The following is a 21302-nucleotide window of genomic DNA, read 5'->3' as shown; positions in this document are numbered from 1 at the left end:
CTGATGGAGCTTCAGAGGTACTGCAAAGAAGAATGGGCAAAACTGCCTAAAGAGAGGTGTGCCAAGCTTGTGGCATCATATTCAAAAAGACTTGAGGCTGTAGTTGCTGCCAAGGGTGGTTCTACAAAGTATTAAGCAAAGGCTGTGAATACTTATGTAAATATGATTTCTTTGTTTTTTAATTTTAATGAATTTTCAGAACTCTCAAGAAAACTTTTTTCACATGGTCATAATGGGGTATTTTGTGTAGAATTTTGAGGAAAGAGATTAATTTAATACAATTTGGAATAAGGCTGTAACCTAACAAAATGTGGAAAAAGTGAAGCGCTGTGAATACTTTCCGGATGCACTGTATATGGAACCACAAGTGGTTCTTTAATGGCTTTGTTTGAAGAAAATTTGAACCACCTTTACTTTTAAGAATGTATAAAAGTGTGATTTTAAAAATGCTTCAACATATTAGCTCTTTGTTACCAGCTGATCCCTGATGAAACTTAACCCCATGAGAACCACAATTGTATGCAAAGTAGCTTCAATATTTTTCAAACACAGAAATGTACAAAGCCCACAAAGAATAATTCATTTTTTGCCTGTTCAAGAATTTTTACTAAATGGTAGTGCATTTAATGTATATAAGGACAAAGCCAATGTAATATGTTGAAATAAAACCTGAGCAACTATGTTCACATTTTACAACAGTCCTCCTTCATTTTGACCACCTCCTTATGTTTGTAAATTGCTGATTAATGCTAACAACATAAAGTAGTCATGGTTTTGACTAGACTATCCTACCATGAAGGGTTTAAACCGCATTGCCCATAAGGGCAGTCTTTCAGGATGACTGATTTTAACCCTTTAAAATAGCCCCACCAAAATAAACTTGACCTCATCAGACACCTGCAACACAACCTTAAATTAGCCATGAAGCACATGCATGAGCTTATACACATTATGGACCAAATCCAGAAATAAACGATCATTTGCATAGTTGTGTAGGCCCAGCCATTCTCTCCTCACTTGATTGGAGATGACAGCTTAGTAAAGACCATGTTTTATTCACTGAACCTTAACAGACTAAGATATACAACATCTGGGAACACACCATGCAGACACACATTACTCACAGCTAACCCTCATATCAAAATGCTTTCATAATGAAATCACCCTCAAGCATGAGTGGGCAACTTTTCCCTCACTTCCTTTTAGAAAATAGAACTCTATCACATACGGTGACTCAGTTTTTCTATCCAGATCCATGAACCATTAAATACACGAGAAACGTGTGGAATGAATGTTATAATCAGTTAAGTAAGAAATAGTGTAAGCTTGTGATCAATAGTTTAAATCTAGCTATGAACATAACTACTACAGTATCTATCAATGCACATTAAGAACCCCAGTAGTAAGTACCCCAGGTTTACATCCCATGTGTCTTAAAACTTTAATGTTTAAGGTTAAAAAAAAACTTCTCTCCCCTCCCCCCCCTCTTTTCCTTTCTCTCTTTTTTTTCAAACTAGCATAGCTGGCTCCACACTGGGGAAATTGCACCAAATGACACCAAAAGATTAGCAACCACAGGATCAGCCCAGTCATCTTTTAGAAGCTGACCGTTATTTTCATTAACCTTGGAATGTAACCAAATTAGTATTTTTTCTTTGCCCTTATTATGACAACTAGTCACAAATCATGCATGCTTCATGTGCACTAAAAACATCAAAGAAATCATGTGGTATGTTAAAGTTGCAAATTTCACCTTAAAGTCACAGTATGAGTGTAAACAGAATGTACATGTTCATGTACATGTTCAGTAGTGGGAATTAAAAAGGTTAAAAATGGTTTATTACCAATTCACCCTACAATATAGTTTTAGAAACCATGGATGTGGTTTCTAAAACACCATGAACTAAGTGAAAAACTAAATTAACACTTAATAAACCGAGGAACCTTTATTCAGGTCCAGAAAAGAAGACATGGGTTCTGCATTCTGCACTGTGATTCTGAAACAAATAAAACCCACACATTTTACATTAAATTAAAATATAAAAAGACATAACTGTCAGGTGACACTGTAATAATATGTTTAAACAAAAACTAAAGCTACACCCTATACTTGAGCATCTGTCTCAGTACAACAATACCCCTTAATAAAAATATAAACCACTGCTTAATGAATCTCAAATCATATCCAAGCACATTTTTAGTAAGATACAATGTCAATTTTATTTGTTCAAAGAGAAACAGACCTATCCTTACAATTCCATCAACTATGTGATTAAATACAGAGGGCTGTGTAATGTTTATACATATTAAAAAAAACAAACAAACCCCCCCCCCCCCCCCCGGAAAACAAAAAACATAACACAAAAACACAACAATGAGACTATGTATGGAGAAGAATATTACAGTATTTTTTTTTGTTTGTTTCTTTGTGTCTTATTTTATTTTGCACTTGTTTATGGCAGGTAAACCTTGTAGTGAGCTTGTACCACTGTTCCACTTTGAATGTTTTCAGTTTTATTCATGCAGTTTGAGGTCAAACTGAGGTAAAAGCCTGAAGGAGTTTGACACTAGGGCTGGGGGAGAGGACATCATCTACCCAGCAACTCCACCTCCTTTCCTTTCTCTTCAAACCGTCCAGCTGGTCTATAGTGACTCTGATTCGGGGAGACACTCCCCGTCCAGATCACTTCTTCTGACCTGGAACTGGACACAGAACCATCCAGCATCTTTCCTTCTCCTCTGCCAGGATTTCTACTCACCCTGCCATCTCTTTCACAAAGGAAACTTTCCCTCAGCACAACCCCCCTTGTCTGGTTCTGCATTGCTGAAGGCCTAAATGTAGTTGCTTGCTGAGGTTTGAGATTCACGATCTCCACAGCCATTTCCTCTGGCTCTGATTCACTATCAGAATCAATGGAAATTGGTTCTGAAGATGTTCCAGGGCTAGGGTTGAAGGCACAATTTCTCCGACTACTTAGTCCAGTGTTAAGAGCCTGTCTCGTGCCCCTAAACTGGAGCACTTTGGCGCCCTCTGCAGCAGAAAAACCAATAGGAACCTTCAGTCTCATTTTTGAGGTTCTTGACATTCCACTTTTCTCTTCATTGTTGACTGTGAACAGCCATTCAGGGTCAAAATTCATGTTATGCTCAAACCGGTTCACTGCTTGCATGTTAAACCCTAGTAATACTACTGGTTTACGAGTAACAAAGTCCCGTTCACATGAGCGTCTGCGGTTGGCAAAATGACTTGAGACATCAGACTTCCAAAGCCAGAGGCTAGCAGCTAGCTTCTCTACCTCACGTTGCGATGGATAGGGACGGCGGTTAAAATAGGCAGTGAGGAAAGCCTTGCGCGCCTCATAGGATTCATCTGCATGGGCTTTGGGATCCAAGGCAAGGACAACGGGTTCTTCTGGCTTCTCCACAAATACTGTGGGATAGTACCTGCTTTGGTCCACCATCTTCCTTCTCTTAGGATCAACAGCATCTGAAGCAATCAGTTCTCGCTTAAGAGAACCTGCCCCAGCTGAGCGCAGTGTAGAGATGGACCTGCTGCAGTGACCTTTAGGACTTTGTCCAACCCCCCGGCAATGCACCAGGTGAAGCGTGATGGTGGAAGCAGTCATGTTACTTGTGTACACACCCAGACAGTGGATACACTTGTAAGTAAGCTTTTTCTCCACAGGGTGCAGCGTTTGAAGCACCTGGTGTCGATCTCTGAGGTGGTGCGCTAGGGCGTCAGATATGGGGCCTTTAAGGATGGTGAAACACAGTGGACAGAGTGTCTTGCCAACTTCTTTCTTTTGGGATGCTGCATTCTGGGATGCATTCCTCATCAGTGTTTCATTGTGTTTTTCTGGCCCCTTTACAATCATAGTTGACCTGGTGACAGCACTGTTTGGTGGTTGCCCAGACATAGATGATGACTCTGGTGCTTCCTTCATATTGTAGGTGGTAATGATGAGCTGCACATTCTTAGGACTGCCTTGCTGAAGCGTGAGGTCAAATGTCAGTGGAGAGCCAGCAGGAGAGTCACCTGGCTCATTTGGGTGAGCCTGCCGCTTGTGTGCTACTATGTTTTCAACCTCATAAAACGTAGAATGGCATTGTGGACATGTCAGTCCATGTACTAACATGTGGTTCAACAGGGAGTCACTTGGCAGGTACCGGTTGCAATACAGACACTTGCTTGTGAAGTTGTGGATCTTCATTATGTACTTGGCCATTGCCCGCACCTTTTCAGCCTGATGTTCCTTTTCAAAGTGAGCACTGTATGCACTCTCAGGGAAGAGTTCGTTGCATATTGTGCAAATCTTCCACTTTTGTGTTTGAGAGGTGTTCAGTGCATTAGCTGAAACCTTCTTGGCCTGTAATGAAGTCAAAGTGGCAGTAGCAGCATGCGCTGAAGAGAGAGGTAGGGACTTCATTGAGGGTGAGAATGAGGAATTACCATGGGAGGGGGTGACCCCAAAGCCACCCAGATGTTTTCCGGCATGTGGCTGTGAGACTGTGCTGGAAATTAGAGCTTTGTCAGATAGCGTAATACGCACTGGTGGAGCAGATACAGAATTTCCTATGACACCCTGCTTGAAATGGTTACTCACAGGTATCCCCATCACTTTGGGCATATTAAAATGGTTTACTGATGATGCCATGTGTGGAGGTAAACCAGGGGTTATTGTAGCACCCCTCTGGATCACGTTGGCCTGTGGCCGAGCCACCATAACATTGGTGTGGCCAATCATAGCAGTCACTTGATGGCCAATGCGTTCATGGAACTCAATGACATGCTGCACCAGTGCCTCATAAGATCGAGGGACAAAGAGACAACTTTTACAATGAATACCATGACTATTTCCAGTTGCTGCTTCACTGTGCTCCTGCTTCTCTGAGTTTTTAGCAACATAAGGTGTAGCAACATGCTGGAAGTGTTCCCTGTAAATGTGCCTGCGCACTACATTGTACAGTCTGTCCCGATATGTGCACTTTTTGCAGTAGTACACTGGCAGCTCCTTTCGGTCAGTCAACATAGGCTTGTCTATTCGTATACCATCCCTAACACCCACTAAAGACCCCTGTGGACTGGGGAAACCCTGTCGCGTTACGTTCTGGGGCATGTGGAAAAGCCTGACATGCGTCTCCAGTGTCCTCTTGTTTCCACTGTACATACAATAAGAGCAGTTGAGCAAAATGCGGTTCTCAAAGTCATCTCTGTGAACATTGCGAAAGTGGTTCTTGTATGCAGAGAAGTACTTGGAGGCAAAGGGACAATCAGAGCAGCAAAACTGCTTTGTTCTATAGTCCTGGAAAACATTGGGGATCAAAAATTAATTTGATTAAAAGTGATCTTTGTGGAATGACATGAATATGACTAAACATTTTTCTTAATATATGGTTGCAGAAAATGTATTACCTGTGACTTTGTCCAGGATGGATCCCACAAACAGAGGTCGAGGTAATAATGCTTTGAATAGAAATCATCAGAGCCACACTCTTTGTAATCCTATAAAAATAAAAAATAAATTAAAAAAATAGCACTGAATTTCCAGAACCCAGTAAATGGCCAACACTAGCTTCCCTTTGAAAAACGCTGGCGCAAGGAAAATCCACTAGAATATTAGTGTGACCTGGTAAACCACAACATGTGAGTAACTTATGAGAGAAGTTATTATTATTATTATTAAATAGTGTCAGTTAACCATAAAATACAACTACGTTTGTTTCTTACAGTATAGTTAAAGTGTGTAAATCAACACTTCAAACCAATCAAGGACTTAGACATTAAGACATGCTTGAGAAAACAACTGCTTCAAATAAACCAGCATGTAGTGGAGGACTTAGTGGAGGCAGTATTACGGTAATATGGTAAACCACCTGATGTAGTGCTGCAGGAAATAACCCCACATTAGCTGCAAGTTTAGCAAACTGCCATGTTTCAATAAAAGAGAAATGAAACAAAAACATGCCAAAATAATTTACCCATTATTACATATTCAGCGTGGCAATGACCCTAAGCACACAAATCATCCTACCAAAAAATGGTTAAAGAAGCAAAGGGTAATGTTCTGGAATGGCCAAGTCAAAGTCCTAATCTAATGGAAATGTTGTGGAAGGACCTGAAGCAAGTAGTTCATTCAAATGTCTAGTTGCAGATATTGCTGCATAAGTTACTAGAGTTACCAAAAGCAAGGGTTCACATACAAGTCAGTCACAGATCATTATCTACACATGTGAAATGTGACTGTTTTAGTTTTAAATTAATGCAAAAATATAGAAAACTCGATAAGGCTCACAAACATCTAAGCACTACAGGCATAACTGCTCCAGATATTACCAAGTGTCAGAAATTTTGATCTTGAAAAGCAAACTTAATCTGTGCTGCAAAAATAAGCACATCAGCAGAGCTTACAAAAAATATGTTGTATTGAAAGCCTAGTAGCCTAGTACAATTTGTAAGTCTTAAATTTCCAGGTGAAAAATTACCTTCCAATCGGTATATGCCACTGCCACGTTTTATATATGTATTTAATTACACACATTCACAAATAAATCTATACATACACACATATATACATGCATGTATGTATATACACAGCACATTTCTGGAGTTTGAAAATTTGGAGTCAGACAAAAATGTGTGAAGGTGTTAGATTGTTTGAGTTTACAACGTGACTTCAGGGGAGCTATTTCTGAGTTTATTCACAAGGGTGTTGAGCAAGTTACTGAACTGTCTTGGAGTTGTTTCACCTTTACTGCTTGGTGCCACACCCAGTCACTCCACTACCTTTTTGCACTTCATGCATTCAATTAATACATTATCCACATTACTTTTACGCTTTTGGGTTTATTAACAAATTTCTAGTTAGTGCCATATGAACACGTATTAAACATGCATTGGGTCCTTTGGAGTAAGCGGTTGCACGTTTAGGCAGGGACAGGCAAGACATGATTTGTGCACTGAATTAATGTCGATAAGGTAGAATTTATCTCCAGTCTTGGTAACAACCTACAGAATAAGTAACGCGACTTCTCTCTCTCATGGTGGATAGAATTACTTTTCAAATAAATGGTGGAGATACGTCGTCGCAGTTACTAAAGCTAACGTTACTTTAGCTAACAAGCAAACAGCTGAGTTGGATAATGCAGCTAGGAAGGCTAACTTTTATAAAATTGTTGAATAAAAATAGTAAATAACACTAATTGTGTCTTTTGTAGGTCATTTTCTCCTAAACGTTCCAATGTTTTGACATTAGTTATATACACACACACACACACTTTTTTTTTACCTCTATATGTTCCTTGCAGTAGTCCAGACCTATGTCACTTAACAGCCTCTTGACCTTTTTCCTGGCTTTTCTCAGCCGAGTAAGGTTGTTTACAGGAAGCTGAAACATCTCTCCTATTTTACAGGGAGAAAAATAATTGTTTTTTTCCAAATGTCAAATAAAGATTATTCAACAAAAACAAACGAAATAAAAATTCTTAATCAACGTTAATGCAAACTTGTAGGTCTCGTTAAATTCACACAGAACAGAAATGAAGACGATTCAGCAGAGAAGACTTCAACAGAGCTATTTTAGTTTTAAAACGAACGTTTAAGATAAGTCAACACACCGCAACATATTACAAAGCATATATTAATTTCTCGGTAGCGAACTTCCCCGCAGTGCTACAGGCCATATCGCTCATCAATGAGTGTAGCTAAGGCTAACGTCAACTCCGACGATAAAGCTAAAGCTAGACAATGCAGGCCGACAACAGCAGCCGCGCAAAGACGCGATACGAAAACACATACACTATATTTTCTCATTAAACGATCACAAATCGTCTACGTTGAATGTTGAACTTGGGAAATGCTAAAAACTGCGGGGGGAAATGATTTGTTCGCCGCTGCTCTTCTTTGGGAGCTCTGGTGCGTTAGCCTGCATATGCTACAAGACCAAGTTACAGAATTACTGCGTTTTAGCTTTAGCCTTAGCCTTAGCCTTAGCTTCAGCTACAATTACACACCCACCGAGCCGCCTGGCGGGATCCGAGTTGCATGGAACTCCGACTGGAGGATTTCCCGGCGGTCTGCCTGATGAGAGTGTGTATGAATAATATGAGTGTGTATGTGTGCGTTTGCTGTACCAGCTCTATGCGCTTCTCATCACGCCGCTTCCCCGCGGGTTAACGGGCTCCTAGCAAGGGCTAATAAAAAAACAACCGGCTTTTCGGACCCTGATACAAAAGGAGAGACAATGCTGGAGCGAGCTTTCTGTGTCGTTCTGTTGAGTTTTCTGTGGAATTTGCAGCTTTCTTAGCTTCTAGACCCTTCCACATCCAGACGAGCTCAAAATGGCGCTAGGCTCCAGGCGGAAGTGACATATTTATGTGAAGTTGAAAAAGAATCGCGCACTTTGGTAGTAAACAGTAATTTATAACACGAAAAACACCTAAAGAAAAAAGAAAGAAAGAAAGAAAGAAAGAAAAGAAAAACAAAACCATAGGTCCAAAGACGTGGAGGTCAGACGACATGTGTGAATGTGTGCTTATTCATTAATTGATTGTTTGGTACGCAATTTTCAGCTTCTGGCACATACTAATCACTCATTCATTCGTTAAAAGATTTATGTCACGTCAATTTACGTATGGCTTCCGTGCAAACCCTGTGTTGTGTGAACTATCAATATCTTTGATATTCCCTTGCTGTGAGGGAAGATATGGCTCCTACAAAGTTCTCGCGATAATTATGTGTTCCAGTCATATAAACTATCAGTGGTTCTCGCACTACTAGCTACATTTATGGTTATGTTTGGTTAGGACCCAAACGTTTTTCGAAGATTATAAATTGTATGTCATTGTGACCTCAATATCATCAAAAACATATAAAGTGTTTGATATATGCTGATATTTTTTAGTGTTTTATAAAGCTAAAACAGCCTGAAAGAACATAGACATAGAACAAATAGTATCATGTTTATTAGGTGTTTACCCAGTTTTAATACGTTAAACATTGAACGGGGTCAAATTGACCCCAAAGATAATAGGAGAGTTAAGTCAGTAATGGACACGGCAGTGCTGGAGGATGGCGTGTACGGAATGTGTGGAGGACGGACGTTTGCTCCCTGACACCAAGCAAAAAACGCTCTGCTTGGTGTTGGTAGGTCAGCTATGCTTAACAGTAAAGACATCATGCACTGGGGTTTAAAGGGGCATGTGTTTTTAATGAGCCACCTAGCCACGATGGAAGATTTACCTAGCTAACTAAATAAAATAAAACGAATTGTGTCAAACACACAGCTTGCAAAACATGAAACGTCAATTAAGAAACTTTACAAGAAACAAAGGCATGATCAGATTTGGTTGAATTGCTGAGATCAGCTAGCTACAAACAAGTTTAAAAGCTTACTTAACCAAGTTCATACTGCATGTATGAAGAAGCCTTGCGGTTCTGTGATAATGGGGTGGGGGGAGCACTGACTAGGCACACCCACACACTCAAATTGGAACGCAGTGCTTTTTTAATGACCAATTTGCACATTCAATTCTGCAATGTTGCACATTCATGGTATTAAAATCAGTATTAGCAAATCTGAAAAACAGCATGTACTTTTTTTGCAATTACTCAGTGCCACTTAGTGTCATATACATGCTTTGAAAGAATACATAAAGTATAAAAATAAAAGCTAAGCTGTCAAATGAGCACAAAAAGTATATATACAGTGGGGCAAAAAAGTATTGAGTCAGCCAATGATTGTGCAAGTTCTCCTACTTAGAAAGATGAGAGAAGTCTGTCATTTTCATCATAGGTACACTTCAACTATGAGAGACAAAATGAGGAAAAAAATCCAGGAAATCACATTGTAAGATTTTAAAAGAATTTCATTGTAAATTATGGTGGAAAATAAGCATTTGGTGACCCACAAACAAGCAAGATTTCTGTCTCTCACAGACTTGTAACTTCTTTGAGAAGCTCTTCCATCCTCCACTCGTTACCTGTATTAATGGCACCTGTTTGACCTCGTTATCTGTATAAAAGACACCTGTCCACAGCCTCAAACAGTCAGACTCCAAACTTAATATGGCTAAGACCAAAGAGCTGTTGAAGGACATAAGAAAGAAAATTGTGGCCCTGCTCCAGGCTGGGAAGAGTGAATCTACAAAAGACAAGCAGGTTAGTGTGAATAAATCAACTGTGGGAGCAATAATAAGAAAATGGAAGACCTATAATACCATTGATAATCTCCCTAGATCTGGGCCCCCTCGCAAGATCTCATCCAGTGGGTTCAAAATGATCATGAGAATGGTAAACCAAAATCCAAGAACTACACAGAGGGACCAAAGAGTTGGTACCAAAGTAACAAAGGCTACCATCAGTAACACTATGCCGAGATGGATGCAGTGCCAGGCGTGTCCAGGCCTGTCTGAAGTTGGCCAGAGAGCATATGGATGATCCAGAAGAGGACTGGGAAAATATCGTGTGGTAAGATGAAACCAAAACATAACTTTTTGGTAAAAACCTCAACTTGTTGTGTTTGGAGGAAGAAGAATGCTACATTGCATCCCAGGAACACCATACTTACTGTGAAGCATGGGGGTGGAAACATCATGCTTTGGGGCTTTTTTTTCCGCAAAGGGGACAGGACAACTGATCCGTGTTGAGGGAAGAATGAACAAGGCCATGTATTGTGAGATTTTAAGCCAAAACCTCCTTCAATCAGTGAGAAGATGGAACATGGCTGGGTCTTCCAGCATGAAAATGATCCAAACACACCGCTCGGGCAACGAAGGAGTGGCACTGTAAAAAGCATTTCAAGGTCCTGGAGTGGCTTAGCCTCCAGACCTCAACCCCATAGAAAATTTGTGGAGGGAGATGAAAGTCCGTGTTGCCCAGCGACAGCCCCAAAACATCACCAAAATACCAGCTACAGTGTGTGCAAACCTGGTGAAGGTGTCATTGCCAACAAAGGTTATGTTACAAAGTATTGAGTTGAACTTTTGTTATTGACCAAATACTTATTTTCCACCATAATTTACAAATGCATTCTTTAAAAATCCTACAATGTGATTTCCAAGATTTTTTTTTTTTGGGGGCTCTCATAGTTGAAGTGTACCTATGATGAAAATAACAGACCTCTCATCTTTCTAAGTAGGAGAACTTGCACGTCAGTGGCTGATGAAATACTTTTTGGCCCCACTGTATGAAGACCTGACATATCACAAAAAGATGGTAAAAATGCAATCATGTTTATTTCAACTACAATACTTAAAATAAAAAAAGAATGCAGGGCAATGTAAATAAATGGCCATGGAATATGTATTTCTGAGTATATTGTTTTGTTAATTTATTAAAAAACACGTCACAATGTAAAAAAAAAAACAATGCTGTCCAACAAATGTAAAAGAAACTGGAAATGGAGTTTGGGCAGATTGTACACTTCTATGTTAGATTGCATTTAATGCACAGTCTTTGCCAGAAATTGTAACCCAGTGTACACAAATGAACCATTTTCAAATGGACAAGCAAAGCTAGATATACATTAAGAGTTGCTGTAAAGAAATCTAAAACAAATCCAATAATAACTTGCCTTTCCAAGAATGTATTAACCTCAAAGCATTGATCATAAACATTTGTTATTCCACAACATACATACATGATCTGTACTTTACAGAAGTACAGAATAGAACATGTGACTATGGCTGCACAGTTCAGCTTAGCTCCTAGGTCTTGGGTTCAAGTGTGTGTGTGTGTGTGTGTGTGTGTGTGTGTGTGTGTGTGTTTGTTTACCCAGCGATGGATTGGCACCCTGTCCTTTGTCTGCCCAGCACCTAGTTTACTCCCCAAGATGGGCAAAGTGTTCAGCTTAAATGTATTAAGGATAATTGTGTAGTTATTTTTTAGTGAATAAATGTAAAAATTTATTTTAAAAAATTATTTTGGACAAAATAATAGGTCTGTTTCCCCTTCACATCAACATTCAGTGTAAAAGCTTCTTTAAGCCCAATTCCTGTGAGTTCCTTGAAATGGACTGCCATGCCAAGTTCTTCAAACCAAAATTACCTTCCAACCTAATTATTCCAATAGATATGCTCTATATTTTCACCCTGGTTAACTGGTTTACGCTGTATGTAGTAGCCATCTTCAGTAGATTTTTGACTTCCTCTGCCTTTGTACCAGTTTGCCTTTATCTTGTTCAGTTTTTTTTTCTTCTCCTTCTGGCTCTCTGGGGTTTTTCCAAGGGGCAGGAATTTTAAATCTCAGTTAATGCATCGATAAATCATCGAGATTACAAATTAAAGAAGACAAAAGTAATTAAACTTGGCAAAGAAACAATGTACATACACAAACTCTATTTAAATAAATTTTGCATGCTTGTCAAACTGGTAATGTATCCAATCATCAAATTGATTAAGATAAGACAATGAGTAAATTTTAAATGATCATTTCATTTATTGAAGGAAAAATATTGCAACCAATTCCACCAGTTAACCAAATTCTAATGTCAATTTAGTTCAATTTCACAAACCACACTAGACATGATTATAGCTAGACATGTTGAAACTAAACATCACTTCTAGCGAAGTGAAGCAGGTTAGAAGATATTGGTATTTACACTTTTTATTTCAGTACATCAAAAAAATATACTTTGTTTTTTAATCGTATGTCATTACTTTTACTTAGGATGCAGGTGCATTTTATTATGTTTTCACAATTAGCAAGTTCAAGTTTATTTTGAAATTCGGAATGACTTGGTCCATTAACCATGTATGATTGTAAGCTAAATGTAGTTTTTTTAGCTTATATCTTTACTGTTAGTCTACACAGTAAATTCTGTTTTTTGGAATAAACTTCCTGTGAGTTCAAATCAACTTATTTTGAGTGTACATGCGTTGACCATTGAATACACTCTATGGCAGAGTTAAAGTAATTCCCTTCTGGGAGTTAATCTGTTCAGGAGGAAAAATGGAACTGAAATGAAAAAAATTAATCTCAAATCACTGAAACATTTAGGAGAAAATTACACCGTTACTGAATTTTACTATTTTTTTTATTTAACAATTGTATACCCAACAAATCTACTGTACCTGCAGAGATGTGCATTTAAAATTAATTTTGTGGCCAAATGTAAATGGCATTAAAATACATTTTTTAATAAAAGTTTCAACTGTACTGTAACTATCAATACCACATCTCTATAGTCTTGTGCAAATGTTGACAGTCCTGCTTGAAATAAATATCTTGTTGATTAACATTTCCTCAACATGGCACACAATTGTTAGGTTTTTGTTATATGTTCATGTACAGACATTTGTGTACCTTTATCAAAAATTCAGTTTTACAAAAAAAACAAACCCAAAAAAACAAGGTTTCTGCTAAAACAAGGTTTGTGCTTAACCAAAACAAAAACAAATGTATCATTATGCAAAATGATAGCGATTATTTTGCTGAACACTGGAATGTTTTCATCAGTGCCTGTGCAAACAAAGAGGCGAACATGATATTCAACTCCACACTTAACCCAATTTGTGAGGTTGATGGTGACCTGTGAATCAATGTGAAGATATTTCTTCCTTACATTTAAGTGTTTCAAGTAATTTATTTTGACTAGACCAGACTCCACTGCTTTTGAAATCATGCACTCCCAATGATAAGCTAATGCAAACTGCTCAAGTCAAATTTATTTGAAAAGCGCTTTTTACAACTGTTGTTGTCACTAAGCAGCTTCACATAATCAGTAAGTAGTAAAAGACAGAAAAAAAGAAATAACATAAGACATGAAGGATCCAAGACCCCCAGTGAGCAAGCCAACTGCGAGAGTGGCAAGGAAAAACTCCTGGAGGAAGAAACCTTAGGAGGAACCAAGACTCACAAGGGGGACCCATCCTTCTCTGGTCAGAACTATTTAAACATCATTGATAAAGTTACCAAACCCTCTATACTGTTGAACTGCTCTGATCATAATATAAAAATCATGGTGTAGTATAAATTCATATAGTCATGGCAGTGCTGGTAAGAGTAATGATGAGTGAGTTAATAGTGGTAATATTAATAGTGGCAGTTAGGAGTCCATTTAGGTTTAAACATTGTTATTAGACAGGTAGCAGTGGCAGGAGGGTGTGCCGCTGGTCTGGCATAGGTGGTGGTGGGGGGGGCCTGCTGGTCTCACTGATAAGTGGCAGCTGGTCTGTGCAGATAGAGGGGACCTTAGCGGGCAGTCTTCCAGCAGGTCTGACTGGGTGACCATTTACTCTGAGAAGGTAAAGAGACAGAGTTAGTTCTGAAAGGATTTATGGAGATCAGAGAATGTTGAGCAATAACAGTGTGTCTGACGACTCCGGCAGGTAGGTATAACATCGTAATTAAAAGGAGAGAGCCAGAAGGTAACAGACATGGGGGCACCATGAAACGCTAGCGTCCATCTGCTCCACCGTCCACGAACCTGAGTAATTGCGTGCAAGCAGCAAGACGACGGCTCCAGCATCTCGGTATACTACAATTCCCAGTATCCGTGAAACTCTGGACCTACAACCTTTATCTAAGGGGAAACATTAATTACCAAAAGCTAAACTGAACAGATGAGTTTTCAGCCTAGATTTAAAAGATTTAGACTGTGTCTGAGTCCCGAACATTATCTGGAAGATTATTCCAGAGTTGAGGGGCTTTATAAGAAAAGGCTCTGCTGAAGTTTTCTGAATTTTGGGAACTACCAAGAAGCCAGCACCCTGAGATCTAAGTATTCTTGATGGTTCATAATATGTAATAAAATCTTGCATGTACTCAGGAGCGAGGCCATGTTGGACTATGTTAATAGAAGAATTTTGTAGTCAATACAGAATTTAACTGGGTGCCAATGAAGTGCTGATAGAACTGGACTGATATGGTCAAATTTTCTAGTTTTAGTAAGGACCATGGCTGCAGCATTTTGAACTAATTAAAGTTTATTGAGATTCCAGCGGCACAAAGTTTATTGAGATTCCTGCTGGAACAACCTGACAAAAGTGCAATACAATAATCTAGTCTTGAGGTAATAAAACCTCAAGACTAGATTATTGTATTGCACTTTTGTCAGGTTGTTCCAGTATTAGATTGTATAATCTAGTCTAATAATCTAAATACTACCTTTCTGCAATCTGTAGAGATAAGGAGTTTTAGTTTGGCAATGTTCCTATGATGCATAAAGGCTGTCCTGCTAATATTAGCTATATGTTGCTCAAATGATAGATCTGAATCAAATATGACACCAAGATTTTTAGCTGCTAGACCAGGAATAATGGAAGCATCAGCCAAGTGTAACATTTAGTCTGATTTCTAGTGTCTTTTGAACCTAAAAGGAGAACCTCAGTTTTGTTACTGTTAAGAAGAAGGAAGTTATGTGGCATCCAGAGGTTTATATCCTTTACACAGTCCTCCATTTTCTTTACTTTAAACTTATCGGCAGGTTTGGCTGATATGTAGAGCTGTGTGTCATCTGCATAACAATGGAAATTAATGTCATGTTTGCCTTTAATTGAGCCCAGTGGTAACATGTTTAATGTAAATAATAGCGGTCCTAAAAAAGAGCCTTGCGGAACTCCATATCTTACGTTTGTGTAATTTGAAGATAAATCCTTTATCTTTACAAACAGATAGCGTTCAGTTAGATATGATTTGAACCACGATAAGGCTGTTCCTGTGATTCCAACCATTTTCTCAAATTTTTCTAGTAGAATAGCATGATCTATAGTATCAAAGGCTGCACTGAGGTCGAGTAGGGCTAATAAAGATACATGGCCTTGATCAGAGGCAAGAAGGAGATCATTTGTAATCTTCACTAGGGCTGTCTTATGTGCTATGATTGGGTCTGAATCCATTTTTACTCAGGTATAAGCAGAGTTGTTGGGCCACAGCTTTTTCTAATATCTTGGATATAAATATTAAGTTAGAGATGGTCTGTAATTAAACAATATACCAGGTTTGGTTTTGGTTTGGTTTCTTGATTAAAGGTTTTATGATTGCTAATTTAAGGGTTTAGGGTACATGTCCTTAGCTAAGGGATGAGTTTACTTATTGTTAAAAGAGGTCTTATTATAATTGGGAGTATTTCTTTTATTATTTGTGTTGTACAATTGTCTGAGGATTTTTTTTTCTAGTTTTGGCTGTGGAAGTGTAAAAAGTACTTGTAAAAGGATTGTTTTTGTTTTTCTCGATCACCAAGGCTAAATACGCTGAGCGAGCTGTAATGAGTGCCTTTCAATATTGACTAAGGCTGTCCTTCCAGGCAGAGTGGAACACTCTGTTTTAAGGTCCGAGTTTGATCACTGTTCCATGGTGCGAGTCTTTTTTGCCTTGTCATTTTACTTTTAAGAGGTGCCACTTTGTCTAAAGTTGATCGAAGGGTATTTTCTAGAACGTTTGTTAATTTAACTAGCTCTGTTTAGTCTGACGGAATGTAAGCTACAAGTCTGCAGCAAAATCACTAAATTCTTTTAAAAAATTAAGGCTCTGGAGGCCCTGGAGGCCTATAGATATTAATTTATGTGAATACATTTTTATTTGTGGCAAGATTTGATATATTAATGATTCTTTTGTGTTGTTGTGTTTTTGAATAATAGAAAAAGTGTATTCTGGTAGATTATGCATAGCTCCACCTCCTCTGCATGATAATCTAGGGCTATGTAAATATTTATAATCTGCGGGGGTGGCTTCATTTAGTGCTAAATACTGGTCAGGTCTAATCCAGATTTCAGTGAGGCAGAAAACATTTAGTTTCGGATTACATATAATTTCATTTACAGACGGCTTTCGAGGTTAATGACCTAATATTAAGTAGGCTGAGCTTTAGGTCTGAGGTGGTGCTGTTATCATTTGAATACGAGAATTTAACAATTATTAAATTTATTTCATTATATTAACAAGCTGATTTAGATATTCTATGTTTGGGTTTAATTTGGGGCACAGACAGTCTCAATACGGTAATACCTGTGTGACGCCTCAAAGCAGCTCGCAGACGGTCAGTTTAGCCTGTCTGTCTGGGGCCTGGTCCTGGCTCTGGATTGTCAGCAGCCTTTTACAATTTTCAGCCGACTAAAGTAGGGCAGCACCCTCCTGCATGGGTTGGACGACATGCCTACATAAAAAAACTAACTTCTTCTTTAAGAGGCTTCTCTGTCCTCCACTCATTACCTTTATTAATGGCACCTGTTTGAGGTTGTGGGCAGGTGTTTTTTATACTGTTAACGAGTTCAAACAGTCACACTCCAAACTCCACTATTGTGAAGACCAAAGAGCTGTCGAAGGACACCAGAAACAAAATTGTAGACCTGCACCAGGCTGGGAAGACTAAATCTGCAATAGGCAAGCAGCTTGGTGTGAAGAAATCTACTGTGGGAGCAATAATCAGAAAATGGGAGACCTACAAGACCACTGCTAATCTCCCTCGATCAGGGGCTCCACGCAAGATCTCAGCCTGTGGGGTCAAAATGATCACAAGAACGGTGAGCAAAAATCCCAGAACCACACGGGGGGACCTAGTGAATGCAGAAAGCTGGGACCAACGTTACAAAGGCTACCGTCAGTAACACACTACGCCGCCAGGGACTCAGATCTTGCAGTGCCAGACGTGTTCCCCTGCTTAAGCCAGTACATATCCGGGCACGTCTGAAGTTTGCTAGAGAGCATTTGGATGTTCTGGAAGAGTATTGGGAGAATGTCTTATGGTCAGATGAAACCAAAGTAGAACTGTTTGGTATGAGTTGTGTTTGGAGGAGAGTGAATGCTGAGTTGCATCCAAAGAACACCATACCAACTGTGAAGCATGGGGGTGGCAACATCATGCTTTGGGGCTGTTTCTCTGCAAAGGGACTAGGACGACTGGTCCGTGTACATGAAAGAATGAATGGGGCCATGTATTGTGAGATTTTGAGTGCAAACCTCCTTCCATCATCAAGGGCATTGAAGATGAAATGTGGCTGGATCTTTCAGCATGACAATGATCCCAAGCACACTGCCAGGGCAACAAAGGAGTGACTTCGTAAGAAGCATTTCAAGGTCCTGGAGTGGCCTAGCCAGTCTCCAGATGTCAACCCCATAGAAAACTTTTGGAGGGAGTTGAAAGTCTGTGTTGCCCGCTGACAGTCCCAAAACATCACTGCTCTAGAGGAGATTTGCATGGAGGAATGGGCCAACATACCAGCAACGGTGTGTGCCAACCTTGTGAAGACTTACAGAAAACGTTTGACCTCTGTCATTGCCAACAAAGGATATATAACAAAGTATTGAGATTAACTTTTGTCATTGACCAAATACTTATTTTCCACCATTATTTGCAAATAAATTCTTTAAAAATCAGACAAGGTTTTCTCATTTTGTCTCTCATAGTTGAGGTCTACCTATGATGTCAATTACAGGCCTCTCTCATCTTTTTAAGTGAGAGAACTTGCACAATTGGTAACTGACTAAATACTGTACTATATATATATCTTTTGACGACAGGGGATAGTTTCTTTCATCTTCTGATAGACTCATAGGAGTCACAGTCAGTAGTGTGGTGTAGAAGAGACACAGCCTCCATACACTCATCTCATGTTTGCTGCCCATCTATGAAACTAAATGTCTTTGATTATGTGGGACCTCCTTTTAGCTCCACTCTGTTGTGGGATGGAGATGTTGTTTTGGATTGCTGTTGCATCGTCTTGACATGCACTCAAGAAAGCCTTTGTTGCTCTCAATGTCGTAGAAATGTTCCTAAAAAAACAAAAGGAGTGCAGACAGTATCAGGTTTTTAATGGATCTAATATGCTGCTTATACACAAAAGACAAACAAAACTTTCACAATTCACAAAACACAATTTTACACAATGGCTACAATGCAAACTCACATATCCCTTTTTCGAGTATGGGTGCTTCAAAGATGGGAAGAGTGATACAATTCCAGTGGCATTAAACTCCTTTGTTGCTTTACTTACTCTTCTGTAAAAGTATTGTTTGTAATTATATTTTTTGCTTCATTTTCAAATATGAATTCCATGTGATTAATAGCATCAAGCCTCTTACCTTTCCTTTTCACCAATGTGTGCCACGATGATGTTCACCATTAAATGCCTGCTGGAATCTTTCTTCATATTCTTTGAGGACAGTCACACCTGCCGTCTGAGAATCTGCTCCACAGTCTAAATACAAATGAGATGAAACACAAAACAATTGGCATGAAAAAATACTTTAAAAAATAAAACAACTATCGAAATATTTTTTACACAGATCCTTAATTCCAATTTGGTATTGCATTGCATGGTTGATTACACAGCGTGTAATTAACCTTTTTCATTGTGTTTAGTGCAGTTCATATTAAGTGCAAATCATTTTTTCACAGTTTTTTTATGGTCATTTCCAAGTATGCCATTATTTTTGTTCCAGCTTGTTTCATAACCTGCTTTGTTAAAATGCCTTGTTAAATATATGTAAATAAGTAGAGCATGATATTACAAGTAAGCTGGACTAGCTAGTCTACTTTGGACTAGCCAAAGTTGGACAAGCATCTCATAACAATAATGGTATAAAGGAGCATTACTGTACTAGGTAAAAATAAGGCTTCTTATGAAACATTTTAGCATTAAATGTGACATATCCGTTACTGAAACATAGCCTGCTGTGGGTCACCAGGGCAAAGGACTAAACAGTAGATTAACATTAGCTCATATGTGGGTGTGTAGAATATATAGGTTTAGCCAGTCTATTTGATTGTGTGCATCCTCCTTCATTGTAAAAAAAAAATGGTGTCAATGTCTCATGTTACATTAAGTGTTTAGGCAGGACTGCATCACAAGACTCTGTATGCTCTTTCAAGTAACATTCTTGATTTTGACTATACGCTTTATGTTGTCAGTCAAGAAAGTCTTTATAAGTGCAGCTGGTTCTAACTTCTTACCAGAAAAAGCGAAGGAGGCATTGAATGGGCTTCACTTACAGTGTATCACAAAAGTGAGTACACCCCTCATATTTCTGCAGATATTTAAGTATATCTTTTCATGGGACAACACTGACAAAATGACACTTTGACACAATGAAAAGTAGTCTGTGTGCAGCTTATATAACAATGTAAATTTATTCTTCCCTCAAAATAACTCAATATACAGCCATTAATGCCTAAACCACCGGCAACAAAGTGAGTACACCCTTTAGTGAAAGTTCCTGAAGTGTCAATATTTTGTGTGGCCACCATTATTTTCCAGAACTGCCTTAACTCTCCTGGGCATGGAGTTTACCAGAGCTTCACAGGTTGCCACTGGAATGCTTTTCCACTCCTCCATGACGAAATCACGAAGCTGGCGGATATTCGAGAAATTGGATTTAGGTCTGGAGACATGCGTGGCCAGTCCATCACTTTTACCCTCAGCCTCTATAATAAATCAGTGGTCATCTTAGAGGTGTGTTTGGGGTCATTATCATGCTAGAACACTGCCCTGCGACCCAGTTTCCGGAGGGAGGGGATCATGCTCTGCTTCAGTATTTCACAGTACATATTGGAGTTTGTGTCCCTCAGTGAAATGTAACTCCCCAAAACCTGCTCCAGAACATGGCATTGCCACCACCATGCTTGACTGTTGACTTTGTACTCCTCACCTAATTGCCAACACACATGCTTGAGACCATCTAAACCAAACAGGCTTTCTTGTGTACAGACTTCAGAAAAGGCTTCCTTCTGGGGTGACAGCCATGCAGACCTGATTTGATGTAGTGTGCGGCGTATGGTCTGAGCACTGACATGCTGACCCCCCACCTCTTCAATCTCTGCAGCAATGCTGACCGCACTTCTGCGCCTACCTTTCAAAGACAGCATTTAGATGTGACGCTGAGCACGTGCGCTGGATGATCTTGGCCACTGTGCTGCAGCTCAGTTTCAGGGTGTTGGCAATCTTCTTGTAGCCTTGGCCATCTTCATGTAGCACAACAATTCGTCTTTTAAGATCCTCAGAGAGTTCTTTGCCATGAGGTGCCATGTTGGAACTTTCAGTGACCAGTATGAGAGCTGTACTACAAAATTAAACACACCTGCTCCCTATGCACACCTGAGACCTAGTAACACTAATGAGTCACATGTTAGGGGTGTACTCACTTTCGTTTCCGGTGGTTTAGACATTAATGGCTGTTTATTGAGTTATTTTGAGGGAAGAATAAATTTACACTGTTATATAAGCTGCACACAGACTACTTTTCATTGTGTCAAAATGTAATTTTGTCAGTGTTGTCCACTGAAAAGATATTCTTAAAAAAAGGTGATGTGATGCTAAAAGATTTATATAGCAATGCTAGTTTGGCCTCATTTCAACAATTATAAGCAAAG

General features: G+C 39.1%; 1 protein-coding gene across 2 annotated transcripts; it reads right to left on the bottom strand.

Moving 5' to 3' along the window:
* Positions 1 to 2056: 2056 nt before the first annotated feature.
* On the bottom strand, positions 2057 to 8336 carry adnpa (activity-dependent neuroprotector homeobox a). 2 transcript variants are annotated; one of them, XM_072666295.1, is made up of 4 exons: positions 8015 to 8336; positions 7287 to 7399; positions 5414 to 5503; positions 2057 to 5303 (listed from the first exon to the last, which is right to left on the bottom strand). In XM_072666295.1, exons 2-4 carry the CDS (start codon positions 7392 to 7394, stop codon positions 2589 to 2591), a joined length of 2913 nt encoding a protein of 970 aa, XP_072522396.1. In that variant the 5' UTR covers positions 7395 to 7399; positions 8015 to 8336; the 3' UTR covers positions 2057 to 2588. The 2 variants fall into 2 exon arrangements, with proteins under 2 accessions (XP_072522396.1, XP_072522397.1); XM_072666296.1 differs by having other exon boundaries at positions 8131 to 8336.
* Positions 8337 to 21302: the final 12966 nt, after the last annotated feature.

The sequence above is a fragment of the Salminus brasiliensis genome, chromosome 21, assembly GCF_030463535.1.
Source record: "Salminus brasiliensis chromosome 21, fSalBra1.hap2, whole genome shotgun sequence".
Lineage (NCBI taxonomy): Eukaryota > Metazoa > Chordata > Actinopteri > Characiformes > Bryconidae > Salminus > Salminus brasiliensis.
This window is presented reverse-complemented; position numbering and strand designations above follow the sequence as displayed.